Source organism: Colletotrichum phormii (genome assembly GCF_030913505.1).
Source record: "Colletotrichum phormii strain CBS 102054 chromosome Unknown BDP81scaffold_3, whole genome shotgun sequence".
Lineage (NCBI taxonomy): Eukaryota > Fungi > Ascomycota > Sordariomycetes > Glomerellales > Glomerellaceae > Colletotrichum > Colletotrichum phormii.
Window position 1 is genome coordinate 782442 of NW_026851445.1, and position 24125 is coordinate 806566.

The following is a 24125-nucleotide window of genomic DNA, read 5'->3' on the forward strand; positions in this document are numbered from 1 at the left end:
CGCGGCATTCGATGACCCTTTCCAAGACCCCGTGCGTACTCGCACACGGTCGTAAGTCTGCCAGGTGCTAGCAATGACAGCTTCCGACACTGACCCCAATTCACAGACCGTCTTCGCAGTCTTATCCCGTATCCCGTCGCGATGTTCAAAGGCTGTCCTTCAAAACGGCGCTCCGAATCACTTGTCCTGAGGGATCGCAATTTGATCCTGGAGATAGCTGGGATGGATCCAGTTCGCCCAAGAGAGGACAGTGTGATGGTTACTTTGGGTCGCTGCCAGGAACACCCACTACGCCGCAGTCGCTGCCCCGACCCAGCACCAGGTCAACTCCCACTCAGCCGTCTCCAAGAGACTGGCCAATGACTCCGCGGCCTGGAAGCTATCACGACCCCCCAAGGCCCCCCAAAGAAGGATGCGAGTAGGTCTGGTTTCCAGAAGGATATTGGGCTGAGCGAGAGATCATCTCTGGGAAAGAGCGCCAAGGCAGCGCGAACAAGCGTTGGAGATTCGGCAACAGATCCCCTAAATTTCAAAATGTCAGCAGCACCAGTGAGCAAGAGATGCTGCCTCCAGATGTTTCCCCGTCTACAATGTCCGCCCTCGGCTCCAATGGGCCACTTAGCCCCTCCTCGGAGGCGTTTCAGACTCAGCTCTTGCAGAGTTCGTTGCTTCACGCAGTACGACCTACTTTGGACCGGCTGCCGAGCATTCAGCGGACCATGAATCTGCCGGAGGAGAAACTGACAATGATACCCCAAGAGCCTCCACCAGAGCTGGCGCAGCCGTTGGAACCAGCTAGCCGCGCAAGTTCTGGTGCTCCGTCGATAAGCCAAAGCATCCAGAGCCGGAGAAGCATCAAATTGTTCTCTTTGTTCAAGAATATGAATGTCAGTACATGATTGTTAACTTGAGCGGGGTGTATTCTAATGTCGGGCAGAAACAATCGTCCGGGTCAATATCAGAGTCTCAGACCTCCGAGCAACTCGTTGACGCACCAAAGAATGTTTCAATCTCTCCGATGTCCAAAACACTGACTTGGTTCACCAACAAAGAAGACCAAAGGTCTACGGCAACAGGCATAGGCTGGTTCGGCAAGGCCCCTTGGCACCGAAAAGACTCCAATGATACCATCAGCAGTGCCACAAGCTCCGTGCGAGACGTTTTGGCCGGCAAAACGCCACCTGTCACGCCTGATCCCGAGGGCTTTCTGAGTCGTAGGACATAAGCAATCGTCGATCTTGACTTAAGCTGACATCAAGATACAGGCCAACAAGACTCTACACTGACGCCATATCCTGCTGGAGTGAGTGCATCCTGATCACCTTTAAGCAGGAATTGACTGACCATAATGCCAGGAAGCAACAAGGGTGAGAACTCCGCCAACGCACGAGGACACTGCGGATGGGAAGCCACGAGGCTTTTTCACAGACATGGTACCACCTGGGGAAGACAGTGATACCTGGGACGCTGCTCAACCGGCCAGATCTACAAGCATTAAACGAAACCAAACGAGATGTGACGATAGTCTCCCGAAAAGACCCAAAGAGTGGTGGGAAGCGAAGCAACGAACACAACCCAAGCGGAGACTAACAGGACCTCGCAATTTCGAATTTGATCTCCCGGAGCACCTACCCAGCAGTCCAATGTGTCCGGCGAACCCTAAACACTTGTCAGGTGGTATTGGTGTTTGTGTTTATCATGGAAGAGGGAGAAAAGAGTCTACACTCAAGTTGGAGCATAAAATGAGTGACAGACGCCAAGGATCAGAAGTGTCAATCACTTCGGAGACCGATGAGAGATCAACGTGGGACTGATGCCGGCTTAGGCTTCGTTCATGACCTAGATGAAATCAAATTAACGTATTCTTGCAGTCCTATTATATCTCTTGAGCGCCACTCGAAGTAATTGATCCCCCAATTCAATAATATCTAGGAAATTATTAGTCAAAGTTGAGAGAAAGCAGCCTGAATCTTTGAGGTGTAAAGAAGGCCTAATTGTGGCGCAGCTGTATTGATGTGCGATTAATATGGGCCATGAGATGTGGCTGAAAATGGTGATGGCCAGCATGTGAGGCTGAACTTCTAGCCCCAAATTTCGAGGCTGGCAAACACCCCGTCGCATCTACACAATACCTTACAACCTAAGTCACGCTCAATTCGATCATCCACGCCTTTTGGCCATCTGTCCAGGCTTCCAGAAGCTCTAGAAGGGCCCGAAATATATCAGCCTCATCGTTTTCTCTACCCTTCATCATGGCTGCTAACGAGCAGGATCCATTGCTCCTGCTGCGGCAATCCATCGCATCCAAACGACCTGCAGTTCCCACAGCTTCAGCCGATGCTTCTGCGACCGAGGTTCCTCTCTCGCAAGCGACCCATCTACTCTTCTCACACCCAGCCCCCGTTTCTGTATCGCTCTCTACACCGACGCGTTTCATTTCAAGCGACCGCCCGGTCGATCTGCGATCCATCTACTTCGCCTGGCTCAACAAGGATGTTGCGATTCCCGAATACAACGCGAGCGCGACTCGCCTTAACGAAGAGCTGGGCAGCCTGGGCACTGTCCAGAACCTTGCGTTCGTCGAACGTTTAGATTTGTTTACTTGGCTGGAAGGCGCTAGTGAGGAGAGTGAACACATCAAGCCTTTGGCTGGCGACAAGGACGGCAAGGAGGGAGCTAGTGCGAGCGCGTCCAAAACTGCCACAGCAACTGCGGCGAGTCGAGCTGGACGAGGCGCTTTGGATCCTAGACTGGCGGTCATCTACAATGGAGAGCGCAAGATGGGGGATCGCAACTCTGTGTTGCGCGGCGTGAAGCACACGGTGAGTCGCGATCAATCTGGCAACCAAGTAACATATGGCTGACTCGATTCTTCTCAGGATTTCTCCCATGTCCGCAAACTCGCTGTTCCCTTCATCCAGAAGAAGCCCAATGGCTCGTCGAACATAAGCACCAACCCGTCCCTCGCGCTCAACCAGAAGGCCCCGACGCGCCGGCCAGACCCGATTATCCTCCTCTCGCCCTCTGCATCCTCTCTTCTGCGCCTGTCTAACATTCGCTCCTTCCTCGAGGGAGGGCGCTACGTGCAACCCGACGGCAGTGCTGCTGCGAGCATGCTGCACGTCTCCCGCGTCATGAAAGAGATCGACCCATCGCGGCCCATGCGTTTTATTCTCGTCGAGGGCCCTGAGCAGTTCAAGCCCGAGTACTGGAATCGCGTCGTTGCCGTCTTTACCACTGGTCAGTCGTGGCAGTTCAAGAACTACAAGTGGAGCTCTCCTCCGGATCTGTTCCGTCGTATTTTGGGCATCTTCATCGGCTGGCGCGGGGAGCAGCCGCCAGACAGCGTCAAGGACTGGGGTCACCGCGTGTTGCAGCTCGGCGTTGACCGCTGGCGTGACGGAACTGGTGCTCAGGAGGCGGCGAAGTTCAGGGACAAGGAAGCTGCGGAGTCGATCTGGAGGGCTATCGAGGCGAACATGAAGAACAGGGGGTGGACGAAGACCACTGCGCCGACCCAGCTGTGAGTTTCCGCGAGGGAATCATTGAGGAAAGCTCACGAAGATGGTTGCCATTGATGCTACGGGACCGAGGCCTGGGGTACCCGACTTCCATATAACATCCAAAGTCTACTATGCATGTAAAAGTAAAACACAGAGGGGCTGGGAAACAACTTCACAGCGATGGCGTTCAAGGACTGATTTGTGCTAGGCGGCTAGCAGAGGGGACAGCTTTGGGGCAGCGTTTAAGGTTTCAGAGACTAGAGTGACTACCACGACATCAGAGTCTCGAACAGGAATATTCGAAAAGTATCTAGATTATCTGTGTGACAATAGCGAGGAGATGCGACCCAGTTCAGAAAAGCACCCATGAGTACATGTGTTATGTACTCTTGTAGGTCGAGATGAACGGAGCCGCCCAGCTAGAGATGAGAGAAGGACCTACCTATGTCTATATAATCATCTTGAGATCATATTCACCACAAGGCGACCACTGATAGAGATCAATGTTGCTGGAGCAGGGCAACAGAGCAACTGGGCATCCCATATGACCCTTGTCTGTCTAGATGGCGGGGGCGGGTCCTGATCCTGACGTCGTCTAGCACAAGTGTTTGATCCCAAGGCAAGGTGGTCGTCGATCATCCCCTCCCACACGTTGTTGCGTACATTTGGATGGGGTTCAAGCTTGGGAAGAAATAAACCGGCTTTGTGGCGCGGGACATATGCTGTTGCAGCTCTGGAGGATGTTTACGTAGGTTCGGCCGGCGCAGCTAGGACTTGGTTCATGCGGGGGAGGCGTCCGGCGCGCTTACTGCAGATGAGCCAAGCTGGGAGTCGGGGCAACGGTCAGGTAGGTAGTTCTGTGACGACGAACTGGTTGTTTATGTTTATAATCGCCTCAACTTATTGCAAAATACTTGATTGACTAGACATAGGCAGCTCATACACACCAGCTGGCTCAGATAATCTTGAAGAGGCGTCATAGGCATAGGTATATGAGGCGCAATGGGGGGTTCTGAGGCCTTCTTGTTCCTCAGCTCAACTAGCTCCAGTCGGAGATTTTCAAGCTCCTTCACTACCTACCTTAGTGTTAGCTTAGGCCGGTGCGAGTTTGCCGAAGATTGGATTCGCCTTCAAACGTTTTGTCTCTGAAGATTTGAGGATACCCCCGTGACTGGAATGCATCGGCACAGAAGCCGTCGAATCAGCAAAGTGTCCACAGCATACGAGGTACCTTGGGCAATGTGGGAGCTTCAGCCTTCAGCCTCCAACTCTTCGTTGGCCCAGACGATGCCCGCGCATCACGCCTGCCGAGATTCCACGCTAGAATGGTGGCTTAGCACCAGCTGGATAGGCTGACTAAAGAGAGGTTAGGCAACTCGGGTGAGGCTTGAGGCGATGATATCCCCACAATGAGGGCGGCGTGATGCTAATCACGGCTACCTATCCGTAAATACCTACCTTGCGCTTTCAGTGCCTACGTAGGGACATGTGGCGATGATTGGGCTAGATTGTAGCTTTGCAAAGGTTATGTTGAATCAAGGATGTGAACAGCGTCAAGCGCACTTACACGCGTTCTTGCCGCCAGGAGAGGGGCAGGTGCCGTCCGTGTTGGTGGAGAGAAATAAGCAGGCGCAGACAGGCGGGCAGGGCAGGCAACGGTCGGGGAGCTCGAGGCAGCCGAGGATCCAGGTAGCCGGGGAGTCCCTGGAAACCCTTCTAAAAAACTAGACCCTTTTACCCCATCCATCCCTCCTTGCTGCCCGCGCAACCGAACGGACAGAGGTGGATTGGGACTGGACGGCCCGTCAAAAACAAAGGTTCAGTTGCAGATAATATTTGCTTCTTCCTTTTCGGTTTCGCACCTGCCGATGCGGCTCCTTTCTTCTCTTCTTGACGAACTACCCGCGAACCCCTTTCCTTGGAACAACGTCGCATTACATCTGCGTCTCTTCCATCTCGCGTCTCCCGTTGGGCACCCGCGGCTCTCGTCCGACATTCGCCCACGGCAGTCAGCTTTTGGCATCTGCGGCAGCAGCAGCAGCTTCCCAGTTTGACGTCATCTCGGTGAGTTGCTTTCCCACACACGCACGTCGCATCGCATCTACCCAATCATCACCGCGTCTTTCCTTTATGTGAGATGGTCTAGCAGAACGACGGTGAAGGACCAACCACTGTCGAAGACCTCCCTGCCCCTCCAGTCCCTTCGTCGACTGGTTGGTTCGACCTCTCAGCATGGCAAGTCCATCCTGCTTCGGATCGCTTCTCTCCCCCCCCCCCCCCCCCCCCACGGTGCCTGCTTCCGTCATCTAGCATCGACGCATATCCTTGCTGTGCAGTAGTCGCCTATTCAACATAACACTGCGACCTGCGTGGGGCAACAAACAGCAAGCCTTCCAGATCCGTGGGGAGCAGCTGCCGACCTTCTCCCCGTCATCTTACAACTGGGCGACTGCTACCCTCGTGTTACTTCCGCGACTGCTTACCTCGTCCGAGCCTACTGCCGTGCCTTTCACAACGATAACTTCCGCTTGCGCAAACCTTTAGTACTTTGTCCCGAACTACTCGTGACCCGACTGCTGACTTCCTTTGCTGTCTTAGTCCACTCATTCTTTTACTTTCCCCCCTTACAGACATCCATAACTTTCGATCGGCCTTCCGAAGACGAACCTCCGTCTGCCAACGTGGTAGAAACCGAAGCTGCAGACAGCTCTTACGACTACGTTTTCCGGATCGAAACAACGGTGCTTGGAGAACCCGATCATTTCGCGACTCTTGACTGTCACGTCAGTTTGCTCAGCCACCATCTACGCAGGCGACACTTCTGAGCTACGCCACACCAACACCTACCCGGCACAAGGCTGTGTTGCTAGATCCCGGCACCCTTCAACGCAGACGGGCGAAGCTACTTTCGATAACCTCAAGTGTGCTTCAGTTGGTCTACGACTCTACAACTCTTCGCCACAACGAGATATCCTGAACTTGGTATGCGTTTTGGACAAAAAAGCCAGCATTTCCAGAGTCTTTAGTCTGTCAAGCATCAATCCACCGTCAGGATGGGAGGTGTTGACATGAGCCGCGATTACTACGCGGACCTGGAGCTCCCGGCAGACGCAGATACCAATGAGATCAAGAAGCAGTTCCGAAAGCTAGGTAAGGCAAGACTGATCTCTTCCCACCGAACAAGTTGATTAACCCGAGCTAGCACTCAAGTACCACCCCGATCGAAACCCAGGCAGAGAAGCCGAAGTCAACTCCCGATTTCAGGTCATTCAGTCAGCACACGAAATTCTTACTGATCCTCAACAACGAGCCAAGTACGATGCCGGGCGAACACGATCGAGATATCCCACAGCGTCCGGAGTCCGAGGCAACCCCTGGCAAAACGCCGGTGCCAACTTTCCTCCCCCGCCTCGTCGTAATGCGACAGCTCGCAATCCGCCGCCGCCTCCGCCCCCCTCAGGAGCCAGCAGATATCGCAACTTTGCCTCGGGCACGGCTCCCACGGCTAAGACCCAGACGAGAGATGACCCAGAAGCGAAGCGGAATGCCTGGCACGCCTTTGAGAATATGAAGGGTCGAGCCAGTCAATCTCAGCCAAAGCCTACCAAGGCCCCCGAGACTCCAAAGCGACCAGTCCCCCGGACTCCTTCTCAGAAACAGAGGGCGGAGGCTTCTTTTGGGCGGAAACCTGGCTACACTCCTCACTCGCCAGTCCCTGCAGATGAACCTCCGGTGAACTCGTCCAACTACTCCACCTCGTCCCGGCACACCAATATTTTCGCAGACAATGCGCGCAGACAGCAAGAGGCAGGAGTGCCAGACCCTCTGGCACAATTTAGAGACAACTCAGATTCCCGCCAAAGCACTCCTTACATGTCACATGGCGGCGAGAAACTGAACCCGTTCGATGGCATCTCTGTGGGGCGAGCCAAAAGCACCCGGGAAAGCCCTCGGCCACCCCAGGAAAGCTACGGGCCCAACCTTTCGCCTGGCAGCGCTCGTCAGCGTGCCCAGAGTGTCCCGCGCCAAGCAAGGACTGAGCCGTCGAGCCCGCGCACGTCGACTTCGACGCCGCAAGACGACCGCCCTAACACGGCGACTGAGACTGCGTCCAACTCCCCTAAGGACCCCTTTAGATCCCGCGCAAGCGCAAGATATACCCCACCGAATACGGCTACTGGTCCTGCTTCGAACAGTGCGAAGGCCTCTGCTTCTCAGAATACCAATGGTGAGGTGATTAAAGTGTTATCAGTCGGCAAAAGCTAATACTTTTCGCAGGTGCGAGGAACACAAACACGCCACAAGGAGCTTCAATGTACGAAACATCTTTTTCCCCGGGTTCTTTTTCTCCTTTTGCGGTCCCGAACCTGCGGCGTAAATCAGCAGCCGAGGCTCGCACAGGTCATGCAACCCAGCATCCGCTTCCTGGGCAGTCGAGCAACGCAAAACTGTACGATTCGCCGTCTCCCAGTGGAGACAGGTCGAGAAGCGACTCACTCACGCCATTCGAGCGAAAGCAGGGTGAACTTCTGAGCAAGCTCGTCAAAAGACAGGCGCCAGACCTGACACCGCTTGGTCGTGACAAGCGCCACACGATTGACACTGAGCATGATACTACACCGAACCAAGCTGACAAGAAAACTACTAATAGCTTTAATTTCCCGATCGACGATGATACCTTTACCCGAACTGCTGCTCCAGAGCAGCCAACATTCAGCCGAAGGAGCACTGAGGAAATTGACACCAGCTTTGTAAACGGCGATGGTCCAGACGATTGGAAATTCAGTGCCGGCAGTCCGATCCAGGACCAAGCCGCCAAGGTTCGTTCGCAGTCCGGAAGCCGCGTAGGCCGTCGATCCCCGATCAAGCGCCCAAGCCTGAGACACCAGAAGGACATGTCGGGCCAGCCGGCAGGATCACCGTCTGCAGAAGGCAAGTTTGATGCTCAGGACTGGACTCAGCAGATTGGAGCCCAAAACTTCGTACCGCACAAGACGCACTCTACATCAACATCCCCTACCCGGGTTTCTCGAGTGAACTCTAGGAAGACCAAGGTCAAGCCGACGGCAGGAGGCAATGCAGGGCTGGTGAATGATGACTATGATAGTGACGAGGAGGCCGAGTGGAGAGGAAGGAAATCAATGGCGGAGCCCATCGGTGCGAATAGCCCGAATGCTATGGACATCGATCCTCCGCAGACTGGATCTTCTCAAAAGCGAGATCATTCGAACAGCGCGAGAAACATTCCTGTGGAGCCATCTCGACCAGAATGGAGGCCTGGCAATGGCTTGCAAGAAAATGGCCCGAAGCTACCTGTACGAAAGTCGGAATTCAACCCGAACAACGCCGGTTCTGAAGACAGCGAGGAGTTTAGGGCCAGCCTTGCCGATCTCAAGAACGTGGCGCCATTCGCGCAAAGCTCTTCAGGCCTAGGTTCCCTGAATGATCTCAAGATGAATCTGCCGTTCGAGAGTCAGCCCTCAGGCCGCGCTCCGATCGAGAAGGAGAAGAAACCGTCGCTCGATTTCCCGGTCATCCCGCAAGCACCCCGACCCCCGCCTACTTTCGCGGTCAATTTGAAGCCAACTGGCGGTGCCTGGCAGAAATACACCCAGGACTTCCAGAGTTACGTTTTGAGATGGGAGATCTTCAACGCTCAAGTAATTGAGCATTTCAATGCTCGTAAGGCAAACATCGCCGATCTCCGAGCTCGCAAGGGGTATTCATTCCTAGTCTCCCGCGGCGATGATGAGATTCACGAATATCTTGAGTGGATGGCACAAGACAAGGAGGTTCGGAGAAAGTGGGCTGTCGCATGCGAAGACCATGAAGCACGCATTCGCGAGTTCATGGTATACAAGGGCAAGATGGCATGAGCGGAGACTCTTATTCTACTAGCGCCTCCTATCTGGGAAGAATTATTCTGCCCTCGAAATCCTTGTTCTTACCTTACGGAGGTGTATTTTTCAACTTTGACGACAGCTCGGACTAAATGGGAAACGACACGGAACGATACCCGGCATTTGGGAGGATATTAATCACGGTTCGACCTTGTCTCTTGACTGGCACAATCGACCAGGCCGCGTTGCACATACACTCACTCGCCGACATCGTACACGGCGATAACCCTATTATGACTTAGACGAGGAGGAAGGCGTGTGTGTGTATACACCCCATATTTGCGCTACATTCTGCAGTTTGCTCTCTTACGTTGGGTTTTTGGGGTTCTTAGGCTCGATCCTTTGCGATTGTGCTGACCTACGGTTACCACGGTCTCGCATGGCCAGGCCTTGGTTGTTTCTTGCCTTGGCTACTATGGGTGGATCGGGTTGTGTAATATGTATCGGACACTTAGCCCCCTTTTGAGGCTATCCCCGCCAAGCTTGGTTGAAACTCTTCAACGCCAACTAGGTATGGGAAGATGAATAGACAACCAGCATCATTAGAATTATGCATTTTATCGTTTACACTTTGGTCCACTGCTCGTGAGTTTCCACCTGTGTTACTGTTTGCGTGTTGTTTCGGCAATTGTCATCCTCCGCCGCTCCTGTAGTTGAATGGAAAGGGATGTTTCGTGGAATTCTATGTCAAGAAGTCAGCTTCTCTGGATACTGCGTCAACGTCAATGAAGTGCGAGTTGAAATCATCACGAGTTCCTATGTATCTACAAACTAGCCCCTCTCCCTTCCTTTAGCTAAGACCTTTTGTTTTGTTTCATTTTCTTTCTACGGGTTGCTTATGTCGTCCTTTATGATCCTAGGCTCACAGCCACATGCCTTGTTTACTGTGTGTCTCTCCCAAAAAAGGGCGGAGACTTGGTCGTGCCTCGAGGGAGTGACGTTTCTAGATCTGACGATCCAGTGAAGGAAACGTCCAGCTACGCTTAGTCGTGACTTTGGTCCAATGAAACTTGCTCGCCTTTCTTCTCTTTTTCGAACCGTTGCTGAAACAACTTCTTCGTTTGCAATCATTACCTACCTATCTTTGAAAGGCTCGAGTCTAGGGGTGATCGGTTGCCGCCATACGGTATCGAAACGACATTCGAATATTGCTCTACTTTGCCTCTACTCGCCTACCCGTATTTTCTCTGCTTCCCACCGAAACTCATGGCGAAGACTCTTGGTGTGCGGAAGGAGGCAGTGGCGCTTCCTCCGCTGAGACCCGCGAGACCTAAGCTGAAGACGAGCTTTGGGGAGGGGCCCAAATACTTCGCTAACGACATGTGCTGGCATCAACATGGGCACAACTTGGGGATCTTACTGAAGCATCTAAGCTGCGACATGTGAGTTTGAGGAGTTCTCTATGGTTCTTTGATTTATTTCCCTTTCTCTCACTTTGAGGATCTCTTATGGAAATTGAGATCTCATCACTGGGATCTACACTTGTTGCCTGTTTTGGTTCATCGAGAGTGGTGAGGTCTCTGAGCGAGTTGACTGCCTTCCTTCCTCTCGTCTTTCTATCTCCTTCTTTCCTCCGAACAACTTGCTCTGAGAACGGGACCCCATCCGGTCTCACTGTGAGCTCTAGGCAGTTCTGAATTCCTCTGCGACGGTGGAAACCTTTGAGGAAAGAGACGCCTTGAACCTGCCTTTCACTGCCCTTCCTTCCCTTCCTTCCCTTCCTGATTTCCACCCACAGAGGCCTTCATCCCCATCCATCTCTCGCATAAAACCCAGCTCTTCCACCCTCTCACTCAATCCTTCTCACTTCCTCACCCTCATACTTCTTTCACACTCGCACACTTGTCTTCTCACCCAAATACCATCGCACCTCAGCAACAAAGCTTAGCTGTATCAGCTTCATCATCCTTCATCACTCATACTCTTGTACGTGATCAGTCAATATTCATACCTGAACACTTCACCTACCTCACTCAGACTCCTTCCATCATTATCACCGTCGATTTAATTTATCACCCCACATACCTTCCTCCATCTATTACCATCATTCCCACTTTCCTCCCTGCCTTACCGTTTTCCCTCCATTCTGCTCATCTCCTCGTCTCTCTTACCCTCCACCTATGATCTCGACATCAACCTCATCTTCAGTGACTGACAGAACCAATCATTTCTAGAGCACGAGAATACCATCCTTTCAACATGGCTGACACCAAGGCTACTACCGCTAACGGCAGCGAGGCTGCTCCTGCTGGTGCTCGCGTCGGTGCTTGGACCGATGCTGCGCGCGTAAGTCTGGCACTTTCACTTTCACTTTTCATGTGGCTGACATTCAGACATACAGTTCCAGCTTGTCCTTCGCGTGCTTGCGACTGTGCTCCCCGAGGGCAAGGGCGTCGAGTGGAAGAACGTGAGCATGGAGGGCCGCACTACGAAGGCCCTGCAGGGCCAGTGGACTGCTATCGTCGCTCAGATGCGTGAGCTCAACACCGGCGAGAACGGAGAGGCTCCTGCCCCGAAGCCCAAGACTCGTAAGTTCTCTCTCTTCCACTCATGTCTTTAGTCCATTCTGACATCTCTCCAAGCTCGCAAGACTGCCGCCAAGAAGAAGGCCGTCGCTGCTGCTGAGGATGATGAGGAGGCCAACGGCGACCAGGAGGGCAGCGAGGAGACCAAGGCGGTCGCTCCCAAGAAGCGCGCTGCTTCCACCACCGCTGGTAAGTGTCACCTCCGAATACTCTTTGCTCAACGGGCCATATAACTAATTCATTGCCAAACAGACGGAACTCCCAAAAAGCGTCGCACCCCGGCTAAGAAGGCGGCCCAGGTCAAGGCCGAGGAGGCTGAGGCTAAGGTTGAAGCTGATGATGAGGCCCAGGCTGAGACCAAGGATGAGAAGGATGGCGAGCAGTAGGTTACCTTATACTTACTACCATCGCTAAATGGCCGTCTCATTCGACATGGCTGCGGTTGGCTTTCATTGGGTTCCGCGCGAGGAATGGATATTGCTCTGAAATGGCTTGGAAGGGGAGACACACAATGTGACCCAGTGCTCTTGCATTCACATACGTCTCTTAGGTAGTTCAGGCCAACAGAAATCAAAAGGGATACTTTTTACTCTCATATCTTGGCTCTCTTGCTGTCCCCATCGTCTTAAGGCCTCACGCTCCTTCGGTGTGTCTTTTCACTGTGTCTCCTCTCTGAATCCTCTCCCGGCGCGGCAGCTGTTGCTCGGAAACTGAGAGAATAGACAGCTCGGAACCAGATGTGGCTGGAGGGCGGTGGCGACGAATACTTGTTCGTATTGGGGAACAATATCAACCGACTTACCTTAGGCTGGTGGGTGGTGGTGAAGCCCCGAACCTCGCCCGACAATCGATAAACCGGCTGTCCAACGAATCAGGTCGCCGAACATAGACTCCCATTCAAGGTGCATCCCGGCCGGTCATTCGAGCAGGACGTTGTGAGACCTGCATATTCTTGCAGCCTGGAGTTCGGTCGTTGGTGGTGTGCTGCGTGAGAGCATGATCCATTCCGTCCCATCTCGACCTGCGGACCAGGCACACACTCATTGACGTCTGCCGTCAAGAGTGTTAAAGTGAACTCTGCCAGAGTGCCAGACCGCCTTAGCGAACTGTACGGACCTCAACAGGGACGCTAGTCTCACATTACATCAGCAACCGGGGAATTAGTGGAGAAATAGCAGGGATGGACACCCACCCGGTACATGCACCCATTAAGCGGGCTCTTATGCATCTAGCCTGGTGATCTCACCTGGGTGACCCCCATATCGGACAGATCCTGTTTGTTTGCCATCGTCCCGCACCTGAAATTTTTGACGACAAACGACGTTGGAAAAGGTGTTCGCGTTCAGCACAACTTTTCTTAGATTGCCTCCTCTCCCACACTCATAGGGGATCACATGCGCAATAGCTTCAGGTTCTGTCGCACTCTACCCTGATAGCCCAAAACAACCAATTCCCTGCCGTTCATTTGACAAAGGCATTGTTCATTTTCGTATCCACAGCTGAAGGTTGCCATCCTTTTCTTCCACCTTCTCTCGCTGGATGCGCTCCGTCTTTACTAGAGGCAGAGGGACTTGCTTGAGCCTTGCATCCACCCCGGCAGTACTAGCACGACGACCTTGGACAGCATCCATCACCACCACCACCACCTTCACTCTTACCTCCCCCCAGCTTTTTCGACGCCAACTCGAGCTCCTCCCGTTCGCACAACGCGGCTACTCCCGTATAGCTCGAGCCATTTCTCCCAGAGACACCAGCTATAAGACAACGCGACGAACCATCTGCGCCCAGACTCGCCGCCCTTTCTCAGCCGCCGTCGAACCTAACCCTTCGCCGACGCCGCAGCAAACCGAGCAGTCCTCTACCCAGACCACAACGACCGAGACCGCAAACATGAACGGCAACAGCGCATCACCGCGCTCCAAGCGCAAGGCTCCTACCAGCCCCGAGGGCCTGCGACCCCACAAGCAGCACCGCGCCCTGAACGGCAAGCTGTCTGCCGGCGACAACACACCCGAGGTTGAGCGCGTCGAAGAGAGTGAGGAGGACAGCGAGTTCGATGATGCCGCGCGGCTGAACGGCATGCTTCCCATAACGCAGGAGCCGGAGGCGTGGCAAAAGACAATTGAGAATGTTGTCAGCAACGTTGTCTCGATTCGCTTCTGCCAGACATGCTCCTTTGACACGGACGCGGCGTTGACGAGTGAGGCGACTGGCTTTGTGGTGGACGCTCAGAAGGGGTAAGACAAGGATTTCGCTGTTGCAGGTCACAGGGAGGTCGAGGGCTGACGAAGTGGACTACAGATACATCTTGACGAACCGACACGTGGTTGGATCCGGTCCGTTCTGGGGTTACGTCGTCTTCGACAACCACGAAGAGGTTGATGCGTACCCCGTCTACCGCGACCCCGTTCACGATTTCGGTATTCTTCGATTCGACCCCAAGGCCGTCAAGTACATGAAGCTGAATGCGCTGGTGCTTCGCCCGGACCTTGCGAAGGGTAGGCATACACCTTGATGGGTAGTCTTTTCAAGGAGTGGATCCGCTAACAGCTTGACAGTTGGTGTTGAGATCAGAGTGGTGGGTAACGATGCCGGAGAGAAGCTCAGTATCTTGTCTGGCTTCATCAGTCGTCTGGACCGAAACGCGCCAGAGTACGGGGAAGGATACAGCGACTTCAACACCTGCTACTACCAAGCCAATGCTGCCGCCAGCGGTGGTAGTTCTGGCAGTCCGGTTGTGAACGTGGACGGCTTTGCCGTGGCGCTGCAAGCTGGTGGACGATCCGACGGTGCTTCGACAGATTACTTCCTGCCATTGGACCGACCGTTACGGGCCTTGGAATGCATCCGCCAGGGCAAGCCTGTCACAAGAGGTGACATCCAGTGTCAATTCCTCCTCAAGCCTTTCGACGAGTGTAGACGTCTCGGCCTTACCCCAGAGACGGAGGCTGCCACTCGTCAGCATTTCCCCAAGGACAACAACATGCTTGTTGCGGAAATCGTCCTTCCCAAGGGACAGTCTGACCAGAAGATCGAGGAGGGCGACATTCTCGTCAAGGTGAACGGCGAGCGTGTGGGCCAATTCATCCGTCTGGATGACTTGTTGGACTCAAATGTTGGAAAGACCATCCATCTCCAGATTCAAAGAGGCGGCGAGGATATTGAGGTCGATGTCGAGGTTGGTGACCTTCACCAGATCACCCCTGACCGCTTCGTATCCGTCGCAGGTGCCAGCTTCCACAGCCTGTCATACCAGCAGGCCCGTCTATACGGTGTTGCGTGCCAAGGTGTCTTCGTTTGCGAGGCGACTGGCTCTTTCAGATTCGATAACGCGGACAATGGCTGGTTGATTCAAACCGTGGACCACAAGAAGACCCCTGATCTGGAGACCTTTATCGAGGTGATGAAGACGATCCCTGACAAGTCCCGCGTGGTTGTCACTTACAAGCACCTGCGTGATCTGCACACTCTGAACACCACAATCATCTACGTCGACCGACATTGGTCAGCAAAGATGAAGATGGCTGTCCGGAATGACGAGACTGGACTTTGGGACTTCACTGACCTGGCTGATCCCCTTCCTCCCAAGGCGCCTGTTGCTCGCTCCGCTTCGTTCATCCAGCTCGAGAATATGAAGCACACAGCTATTGCCGATCTGGTGCGCAGCTTCGTCCACGTCAACTGCACCATGCCTGTTAAGCTGGACGGCTTCCCTAAGAATCGGAAGTGGGGCATGGGCTTGGTGATTGATGCCGACAAGGGTCTTGTCGTCATCTCAAGAGCAATTGTGCCTTACGATTTGTGCGATGTGACAATCACCATTGCGGACTCAATCATTGTCGAGGGCAAGGTCGTCTTCCTCCACCCTCTGCAGAACTATGCCATTGTGCAGTACGACCCGGCGCTGGTCAATGCTCCCGTTCAAAGTGCGAGGTTGAGCACGGACAACATCACCCAAGGAGCTTCTACCAACTTCATGGGATACAACAGGATTGGAAAGATTGTCCATGCCTCTACCACAGTCACAGAGGTCACCGCCGTGGCTATCCCAGCCAACTCTGGTGCACCCAGATACCGTGCCATCAACGTCGATGCCATCACTGTTGACACGAGTCTGAGCAATCAGTGCGGCAGCGGTGTTCTCATCGCTGACGATGGTACGGTTCAGGCCCTCTGGCTCACTTACTTGGGCGAGCGCTCCCCTTGCAGCAACCGTGATGAGGAGTACCACCTTGGTCTTGCTACGCCCACTCTGTTGCCTGTGGTGTCTCAGATCCAACAGGGCATCGTTCCCAAGCTGCGCATGCTCTCCGTCGAGTTCAGAGCCATCGCCATGGCTCAAGCTAGAGTGATGGGCGTCTCTGACGAGTGGATCGGCAAGGTCACCGAAGCCAACAAGACACACCACCAGCTGTTCATGGTCAGCAAGCGAACCTTTGAGCGCAGTGAGCAGTCAAGCGCTCTGCTCGAGGGCGACATCTTGCTCACGCTCAACGGCAAGGTCATCACCAAGGTCTCCGAGTTGGACATCATGTATTCTCACGAGGTCCTCGACGCCGTCATCGTCCGCAACTGCGAGGAGATCCACATCAAGGCCCACACCGTCGCCGCCGACGATGTTGAGACCGACCATGCCATCTCTTTCTGTGGTGCCATTCTGCACCGACCTCACCACGCCGTCAGACAGCAGATTAGCAAGCTGCACAGCGAGGTGTATGTCTCGGCCCGCACTCGCGGTTCGCCTTCGTACCAGTACGGTCTCGCGCCCACCAACTTCATTACCCACGTCAACGGCAAGGCGACGCCCGATCTGGAGACCTTCCTCGCTTCCGTCCAGAAGATCCCAGACAACACCTGTAAGTGGCTTTTCTGCCGTGTGTTCTCTTGTTTATCAGCTGACCGTGCTTTCTTTTTCTGCAGACTTCCGACTGAAGGCTGTCACTTTTGATAGTGTACCTTGGGTCATCACCATGAAGAAGAACGAGCACTACTTCCCGACAACGGAATGGACCAAGGACCCGTCGGAGTCTTGCGGCTGGAGACGGAAGACGTACGAGGGCGGCAAGACGTATGATGGCGAGGGCCCCGACGGTGTGCTCGACTCCGTGCTCGCCGTCGCTGAGGACGCTGAGATGGTTGACGAGCCCCCTGCCCCCATGTAGAGCACACGACCTCCACACTTCCACATTCATGAATCAAGAAAGACTGTCGTACTAGGCGACGACAGCATTGTATCCCCCCCGGACTCGGCATCACGAGATCCGGGTCATTTTAATGACAAAACACCATTCACACACACATCACTGGGAAAACTTCTAGACAAGGACAGGACAGGACACGGGCAAAGGGGCTGAGGGATTCAAGGGCATGGGCTAAGGCGAAACGCGAACGCGCACGGCCGTGAGGACAGCATTCTCAACTGGATGTTCTTGTATTTACATGTATAAATAGGGGCTATAGGGAAGGGGGGAGGGTCATGCTTTCCGATGGGAACCTTGTCCTTCCTTTTTTTCCTAGACTTTCTTCTTTTGCTTCGATTCTCTGTTGAATACCCGTTAGACTTCGTGAGGGAAGTCTGTTTATCATCTCAATACGTCTTGCATTCTGGGATATGCCGTGATGCCTCTCTTATGCGGGTTGTGATTCTTGATAGCAAGTCAATTGTCACGAAATAGGAATGGGATCAGCACTCGTCAGGCACCTTGCAACGTGCTTTATCACGTGGATATCATATTCCTTCAGTATGTAGACTGCTCTCTTTTCTTCATTCTAGATGGGTTAGTTCAAGCCACTTTAACCCACTTCATATGCCCATTGCTTTTTGCCATAACTCGTGACAAAGGAGCTGTATGAGATCATCGAAAGACTCAATATCATGACGGGGAAGCAAGATAAGATATCCTGATGACAAGACTGGAAAAGGTCGTAGCATGATTGGACGATACGATGGAAAGTCTGAACGAGGTTTCTTAGACCTGCCGACCCTCGCTGTGGAAGGCGGCGTTCATACAAGTTCTTCATGGGGTTGGATTTAGTCCCCCGATGAATTTCGTTACGACATATGTTTGCTGATATTGGCAGTTCTTCTTCTCGCCAGGAAAATTCACCTGGAGATACATCAAGATAAATTACTTAACTTCCCTGCATGTCCACAGGTTTTCGCCCTGGCTCTCGTCCCTGACGTACGATAATTAATGGAGACTCAGTTCTTATCACATGAGAGCTATAATGATCTCATAGTGGGAAACACGTGAGCTTGAGAGAAGGAGGCACAGTAGCTTGATTTCTCTTCTTTCTTAGGAAAACAGCATGCTTAGTCTCAGGTTATCAAAGCATCTTTCCCACGTCCTCGTTTAGCCCATCTCTGTCGTACGCATCTTGCTTCATCGCGATGGTCTTTCGAAAAAGGTCTCCTCAACATAGGCTCCTGTTGATAGACGCCTCCGCTTAGCACTCTGCTCAGGGCGTGTGTTTTCGTCGCCGACATTGAACGATGGAAAAGTGAGAGTTCCTTGTTCTCCTAGATCGACATTAAATGCGGAACTAGCGATATATGTATCTAAGCCACTTTCGAACAGGCGGTGTCGTATGCTCAGTTCATAGTTGTCCAGGCTGTCACTTGTCGAAGCGTAGGCGGAATCTAAGCTTGCGTGACTCGTAGGGTTTCACAACGAACTCTCCGTAGTTGAAGAAGCCGAGGTGACATCCTTACCGCGTGCCAGCGAGCGAAAGTGGCCAGAGAAAACTTGCTCGAATGTGCAGTCTTGCGGAGAAGGTAGATGAACAGATTCTGCGCCCAGACTTCTTTGAATGTCTGCGAATGTTTGGTCCAAAGGGACAATGTATGCGTCGCCGAACATATCTGCCGCGATCGTGTGGCCGAAAACGTCGTGAGAGGATGAACCCACAACCCATGCACCAGAGTCGCCTTCGCCAACTAGGGCACAGGCTCTGTCAGTGCTATTTCCATGCATCCCGGGATTCAACCAGACTTACCTTCGCCCACGTTCAATGTGAGAATGTACGCCGGTGTGAATGCATCAGATGTTTCCAACAGAATTCGAGCCGGCTCACACGAAAGCAAACCGGACCTACTGAATTCAGCATCTGCAATCATCTCAACCTCTTGGTAAGGCTCATCCCCTGAAAACGATCCAAGTTTGGTCGTGAGGGGATAGTTGATGAATCCCGATGTGTCGTTTTTTGGGCCCATATTTGAGCCGAAGAGAAGAAGCTCGTCAGATTTGACTAGAGCCCAATCGAAATCCGGACCTTTCTCTTCGGACTTATCCTTTTTTCAAGACCTGCCATGTGCGGAATTCTCCCCACACTTCAGAATCAGAGTTTCGTTCCCGTAAGGCTGGGACTAAGCTTCCGCTGCTGTAGTATTCGATGGAGTGGATGCAGCTTGTCGTAATCTCGTCATCGAAAACATGGCTCGCCGTCATTCCGTACAGTTCGCTTCAACCATCCATAGCCACCACCCTTATCATGCCGCTGAAGGTTGCGGTCTTGCCGACTTTCTCGACATCTTGGAGCATCAGAGAACATCCGGGAAGTTTCGGCCTCTCATATCCGGTCGCGAAGCAAACATTGATGGGACGTTGGTCTATTGACATGTTTGAACGCGATAGCTTTGCGGTTAAACGTGGTTCTCGACCCTCAACGATGATGCTGAGTCTCGGCGTCTGTTCGGTTGGTCCGCACATCTCTTTGATTATCTTGGTCTTATCGAAGAAATCATTGACAGTATCCAACAACTTTTTGGGACAAAGCACGACAATGTACTCGCCAGCGTCTTCTTCATTCGTCCCGAGTATCATTGTTCGAAATGACATCGGTCCAACTCGACCTCCGGTTTTCTTCAAGCGGGAGAGTAGCAATGGCTCTATCTTATCGATAACGTGGTTGAGTCGATCATTCATTGCCTTGCTTGGTGTGCCTTTGAACCTGAGGAGATTCTGGCCCCCCAACTTGACTATGATTCCTTTAGGCCTAGGTGGTTTGCTGTCTTGGGAGGCGTTAGGCTCATCTGGAGATGAGTATCCCGAATCTGTGGACTTTTGCGACATGGACGATGATTCTGCGGTAGGAGTTACGCGACCTGGAGCTGGCTTCGAAGCTCGTGGCTCCCGGTGTGTTTGTTTGAAGCGACTGATAACTTCATCGCGAGTGACGACTGCCGGAGATACTTCGGCCATGGTGACTGCACTGAAAGACTCATGCGAAGGAAAGAAACGTTCGTCTGGCTCAGAGCTGAGGTAAAATGGCTGGTACATATAAGGCGAGGTTGCTCAAGTACGGCCGGGCTTGCTTATGCCACACCTCGAGATTCGTGACTGCCACGTCAACAGCTCAGCCCCCCAACACTAAGTGATGCAATATGCATGCAACCACGGCGCCAGAGTTGTACAGACGACCCAATTACAGCCTTCAATCACGCAGCCTGCTTCCAGCGTGCGAGCGCCGCGGCTGGCATCGCCTCGCTCCATTCCTTCTTGATGACCTGGTATCCGTTTGAGAACCTGAGTTTTTAGTAGAAAACTTGGACTGCCGTGTCTCTTTAACCTGTTAAGTAAAACATCCTCTGGGTATCTTCGCCCATAATGGACGAGTGTGAGATGAAACATTCCCGTTGGAGTCGATCACAAGGTCGCAACTACGGCATCTAGGTGAAGCTCTGTGGGGTTGGAAAATATGCGTTAACGATGGAGACAGGAGCTCTACGCTGGAGATGACGAAATTTGAACCCTACTTCCAGTACTACAGAGAGACAACGGTATCCTACGTCTCTGATGCTTTCCCACCGGACGAGGTACAAGCTTTGCGATCGCATAACGATCTACATGACATTATCGCGTTGATCAAATCCAAACCAGAGGCTCAGAGAGCCGAGTTGATGGAAGAATACTTCTTGAAGAGGCAAGAAGACAAGAGCACCCTGCCGGAAGACGAGAATCAGGCCTTCAACCTTGCCATCAAGGCTATCCTGATGGTCAGCTGTTCTTGCGAGGGTCAGGCTGGCGGCAGCGATTCCAGCATCTGGGGGAACGAGCAATCTGCGCGGGATCTGGTATCAACTATGTTCCCAGTGAGGGACCATCCTGACCTCAATGAGCCTGACGATTCACTGCCCGATTTCAAGTCAGCCTTGAAAGCAACAAGGCTCAAAAAAGTCGCTGGACTGTCGTTCCGAGGCACAGATGACCTTCGAAACCACCTTCGGATGGATCTCAAGACTGGGGTGGTCGAGCTTTATCACCATACTGCATTCTGAAAAGAGTGTCTCAAAGCCTCGAAAGATACCAATGTGGAGTAAGAGGTTGAAAGCAGATGAATTGAATGCTAATACTAACATATCATTGGCCTCTCCTCCGAGAGAGATATTAGATACTATTACTGGGGTTCACGGTTAATGGACCTGTACGACGAACTTGAGAACCCAAGACCTCGAAGACCTATCTATGTCTGGTTGGAACGGCGAGGTAAGGCTAGGCACGTGATGCTGGCGACACTTATTGGAGTGATCATTGCGATCATTCTTGGGATACTAGGACTAGCTGTTGGTATTTTCCAGGCTTGGGTAGCATATGAAGCGTGGAAACATCCAGTGCAAGTATAAACTGCTGTACTTAGCTTTGCGAAGCACTTTTGCGAAGCAAGCACCCCACCTTTCCAAGGTTCAAGTTGCTGGCAAGCAGCAGCTGTGCTCCTTGAGGCAAGATCTGGTGTTGTTCACGGCGAAACTCAGAGCCACTGAGATTAGGGAATGATGGACGTCCTTGCAACGGCCCTCTATCGAATGTTTGAGGAGATCGTCTGCTTCTTTACTTGATGGTGGGGAAAGCTCTAGCTCAGGTGGGGACCATGTTCCCCGCGCTCCCTCGGGTAACCGGCTGGCTTATCAGTGCAGGCCTCATCTTCAATACAAGCGTTAGATAAACTTCTTCAAGTTTGAAATAAACGTGACCCTAGGTATTCATATCATACACTGGCTCTAATTTGTCTCTCTAACCTTAGTACCAATGGCGACGAGTCCAACTTACACGGCGACGTTACCAGTCGGCAACTCAACATCTGCGTTCTGGCAGTCCAAACCAGATCCAGTCATAAGCAACCACCAGTCGTAAGTCAAATGAGCCCAAATCCTGATTCCGCAAACGAGGATTGCGTTCTCCAGAGTGAAGAGTCATTGAGGCGTTTCCCATTCTTATCAAACATTAGTGCAATCCTGCATTTGACATGATGATGGCGAGCGGTGCTCGTCAGCGCCCTGCCTCTTCTTTTGTTAACGGTCCATAGTAGCGGACGGGCTGATGTTTGAGCGCTTCTAGCCATGAAATTCCGACCTCAGCAGATGTTGTCATCATCGGAGCTGGCATTTCTGGGGCCTTTATTGCCCATCGGCTGCTCACAGATCAGTCGCCCAACAGACCGAAGTCTGTGTTGATGCTCGAAGCCCGAGCCGCGGTCAGCGGACCTACAGGTAGAAATGGTAAGCAATCTCATGTCGTTCGCCTACATTCGGCCAAAGAGGGTTGAATTTGTGCCGTAGGTGGACATATCAAACCCGATTGCTACCGGGGGTTCACTGCATAGCTCAAGCTACATGGCTCTAAGGTAGCTATGGCGCAATGCACGTTTGAAGCAGCCAACCATCTTTATCTTTTATCAGAGAAAATGGCTTGGAAGACGAGATTGACCTCGTCGAGTATCGGTCCGCGGATGTGTACCTGACGGAAAACACCTGGAAAGCCGGACTGGCATCCTACAACGGCTTCAAGGAAGCAGGTGGTGACGTCTCCGAAATTACTGTCTTGTCAAAGGCCGAAGCCGAAGAAACACTTCGTATCACGAGTTGCTATGGCGCTATCACGTTTCCCGCTTCAAGTCTCTGGCCGTATAAGCTGGCTATGGCCATGATACGAAAGTCTCTTGAGGTTGGCCTTCTGTTTGAGACTAATACCCCAGTGATGGAAGTTTCTCAAGCCGACAGTGACTCTGGTAGTTGGACTATCACAACTAGTCGTGGTAACATCACTACCAATAAGGTGATACACGCCACCAATGGGTATGCCTCCCATCTACTGCCAGAACTCGATGGGCGCATCATTCCCCTGAAGGGTCACGTTGCGGCCATCGCACCTCCGCCCGCTTACGTTGACTTACCGCTATCTACTTCCTTTGCTTTCGTGTCCGATAGCAACTACGACTATCTCGTTCAACGTCCCGGCTCGCAAAAGTTCCTGATCTGGGGTGGAGGAGAAGGCGCACATCCGAACGGGCCTGAGGGCGGCTATGGAGATTGTGATGACTCCTTTACCGTCCCCGAGGTGCTTGACTTCATCAAAGAAGGGCCATCTCGGACTTCGGGGGCTGGAAAGAGTCTATCGAGAGTCCAAGTTCCAGCGGCGAAGATCCTGTTCCATTCGCTTGGAGCGGGATCATGGGGCTCAGTAAGGCCTGTTGCCTTTCATAGGAGAGCTACCTGGAAAGCCTGGCCAGTATCTCATCGGCGGTTATCATGGTCACGGTATGTTACATACGGTTTTTCAATCTTTCTCAACTCCACTTTCTGAGACAATAGTTCCGGGGAAACTCGAGTCGCCTCTCTTAAAGCGATCGTGCCCATGTCCTCGATTGCATGCTGACGAAGCATCATTTCTCCAGGAATGGCCCGCGTATTTCTGTCAACGAAAATCTTCTGCGAGCTTTTCCTCGGCCAAGAAATCGACTCCCGCGTTCCGTTGCCTTACTTTGATCTTGAATCCAGACTTAAAGAGCCAGTTAATATGTCCAAAGTGGGGCACATCTTGTAGTCCGCCGGGTGCTCGATGACAGGTCCCGCAGAACATGCGACTGCGTGTAAGTTGGTCTGATGCATCGCTTTCGCATTGTGCTTAAGCGGTATGCTTCTTCGCTAGGTTTACGTCTGAAATAAGAGATGAATTCAATAGCTTGATCGCATGTGATTAGATGAAACACCGAAGTGGACGCCTGGTGCTGTTTTAGCTAGCCAACGAGAGTTTCAAGCTTGAGGGAAACATCAGAGGATAGGAAATGGGGGCCGCAGTTTGAGACGCTGACATATGTCACACCAAAGGAAGTTAAGACGGAATCAAGAAGTAGTTTCAACAACCTATAAGTCAGAGGTTCGCCTAGCAACTTCCATGTTGCCTATGGGTGCCTTTTCTGCC

At 52.6% G+C, this 24125-nt stretch overlaps 9 protein-coding genes across 9 annotated transcripts; 7 read left to right on the plus strand and 2 right to left on the minus strand.

Moving 5' to 3' along the window:
- Positions 1-1364: 1364 nt before the first annotated feature.
- BDP81DRAFT_417882 (uncharacterized protein) lies at positions 1365-1933 on the plus strand. The gene has a single exon (XM_060589657.1). The coding sequence runs from the start codon at positions 1431-1433 to the stop codon at positions 1812-1814; it is 384 nt and encodes a 127-aa protein (XP_060449621.1). The 5' UTR covers positions 1365-1430; the 3' UTR covers positions 1815-1933.
- A 319-nt stretch (positions 1934-2252) lies between these two features.
- On the plus strand, positions 2253-3527 carry BDP81DRAFT_390331 (Cdc73 family RNA pol II accessory factor; the record flags this gene model as incomplete). The annotated part of the gene is made up of 2 exons (XM_060587382.1): positions 2253-2822; positions 2880-3527. 2 exons carry the CDS (start codon positions 2253-2255, stop codon positions 3525-3527), a joined length of 1218 nt encoding a protein of 405 aa, XP_060449622.1.
- Positions 3528-6308: 2781 nt separating this feature from the next.
- Positions 6309-9617, plus strand: BDP81DRAFT_126233 (uncharacterized protein). The gene is made up of 4 exons (XM_060581674.1): positions 6309-6653; positions 6706-7731; positions 7782-7818; positions 8155-9617. Exons 1-4 carry the CDS (start codon positions 6557-6559, stop codon positions 9377-9379), a joined length of 2385 nt encoding a protein of 794 aa, XP_060449623.1. The 5' UTR covers positions 6309-6556; the 3' UTR covers positions 9380-9617.
- A 1985-nt stretch (positions 9618-11602) lies between these two features.
- BDP81DRAFT_504309 (uncharacterized protein) lies at positions 11603-12577 on the plus strand (the record flags this gene model as incomplete). Its single annotated transcript, XM_060595620.1, has 4 exons — positions 11603-11689; positions 11745-11931; positions 11986-12117; positions 12181-12577. 4 exons carry the CDS (start codon positions 11603-11605, stop codon positions 12312-12314), a joined length of 540 nt encoding a protein of 179 aa, XP_060449624.1. The 3' UTR covers positions 12315-12577.
- A 1241-nt stretch (positions 12578-13818) lies between these two features.
- Positions 13819-17090, plus strand: BDP81DRAFT_445997 (Pro-apoptotic serine protease NMA111; the record flags this gene model as incomplete). The annotated part of the gene is made up of 4 exons (XM_060592019.1): positions 13819-14165; positions 14230-14426; positions 14487-16784; positions 16849-17090. The coding sequence occupies 4 exons, from the start codon at positions 13819-13821 to the stop codon at positions 17088-17090; spliced, it is 3084 nt and encodes a 1027-aa protein (XP_060449625.1).
- Positions 17091-18182: 1092 nt separating this feature from the next.
- Positions 18183-19116, minus strand: BDP81DRAFT_417890 (uncharacterized protein). The gene is made up of 2 exons (XM_060589658.1): positions 18925-19116; positions 18183-18865 (listed from the first exon to the last, which is right to left on the minus strand). Exons 1-2 carry the CDS (start codon positions 19043-19045, stop codon positions 18594-18596), a joined length of 393 nt encoding a protein of 130 aa, XP_060449626.1. The 5' UTR covers positions 19046-19116; the 3' UTR covers positions 18183-18593.
- On the minus strand, positions 19062-20115 carry BDP81DRAFT_417891 (uncharacterized protein). Its single transcript, XM_060589659.1, has one exon. It carries the CDS (start codon positions 19998-20000, stop codon positions 19392-19394), a length of 609 nt encoding a protein of 202 aa, XP_060449627.1. The 5' UTR covers positions 20001-20115; the 3' UTR covers positions 19062-19391.
- A 1027-nt stretch (positions 20116-21142) lies between these two features.
- Positions 21143-21574, plus strand: BDP81DRAFT_417893 (uncharacterized protein). Its single transcript, XM_060589660.1, has 2 exons — positions 21143-21243; positions 21294-21574. The coding sequence occupies exons 1-2, from the start codon at positions 21237-21239 to the stop codon at positions 21548-21550; spliced, it is 264 nt and encodes an 87-aa protein (XP_060449628.1). The 5' UTR covers positions 21143-21236; the 3' UTR covers positions 21551-21574.
- Positions 21575-21953: 379 nt separating this feature from the next.
- On the plus strand, positions 21954-23870 carry BDP81DRAFT_478558 (FAD dependent oxidoreductase-domain-containing protein; the record flags this gene model as incomplete). Its single annotated transcript, XM_060594861.1, has 6 exons — positions 21954-22054; positions 22263-22423; positions 22484-22514; positions 22604-23261; positions 23413-23461; positions 23599-23870. 6 exons carry the CDS (start codon positions 21954-21956, stop codon positions 23745-23747), a joined length of 1149 nt encoding a protein of 382 aa, XP_060449629.1. The 3' UTR covers positions 23748-23870.
- Positions 23871-24125: the final 255 nt, after the last annotated feature.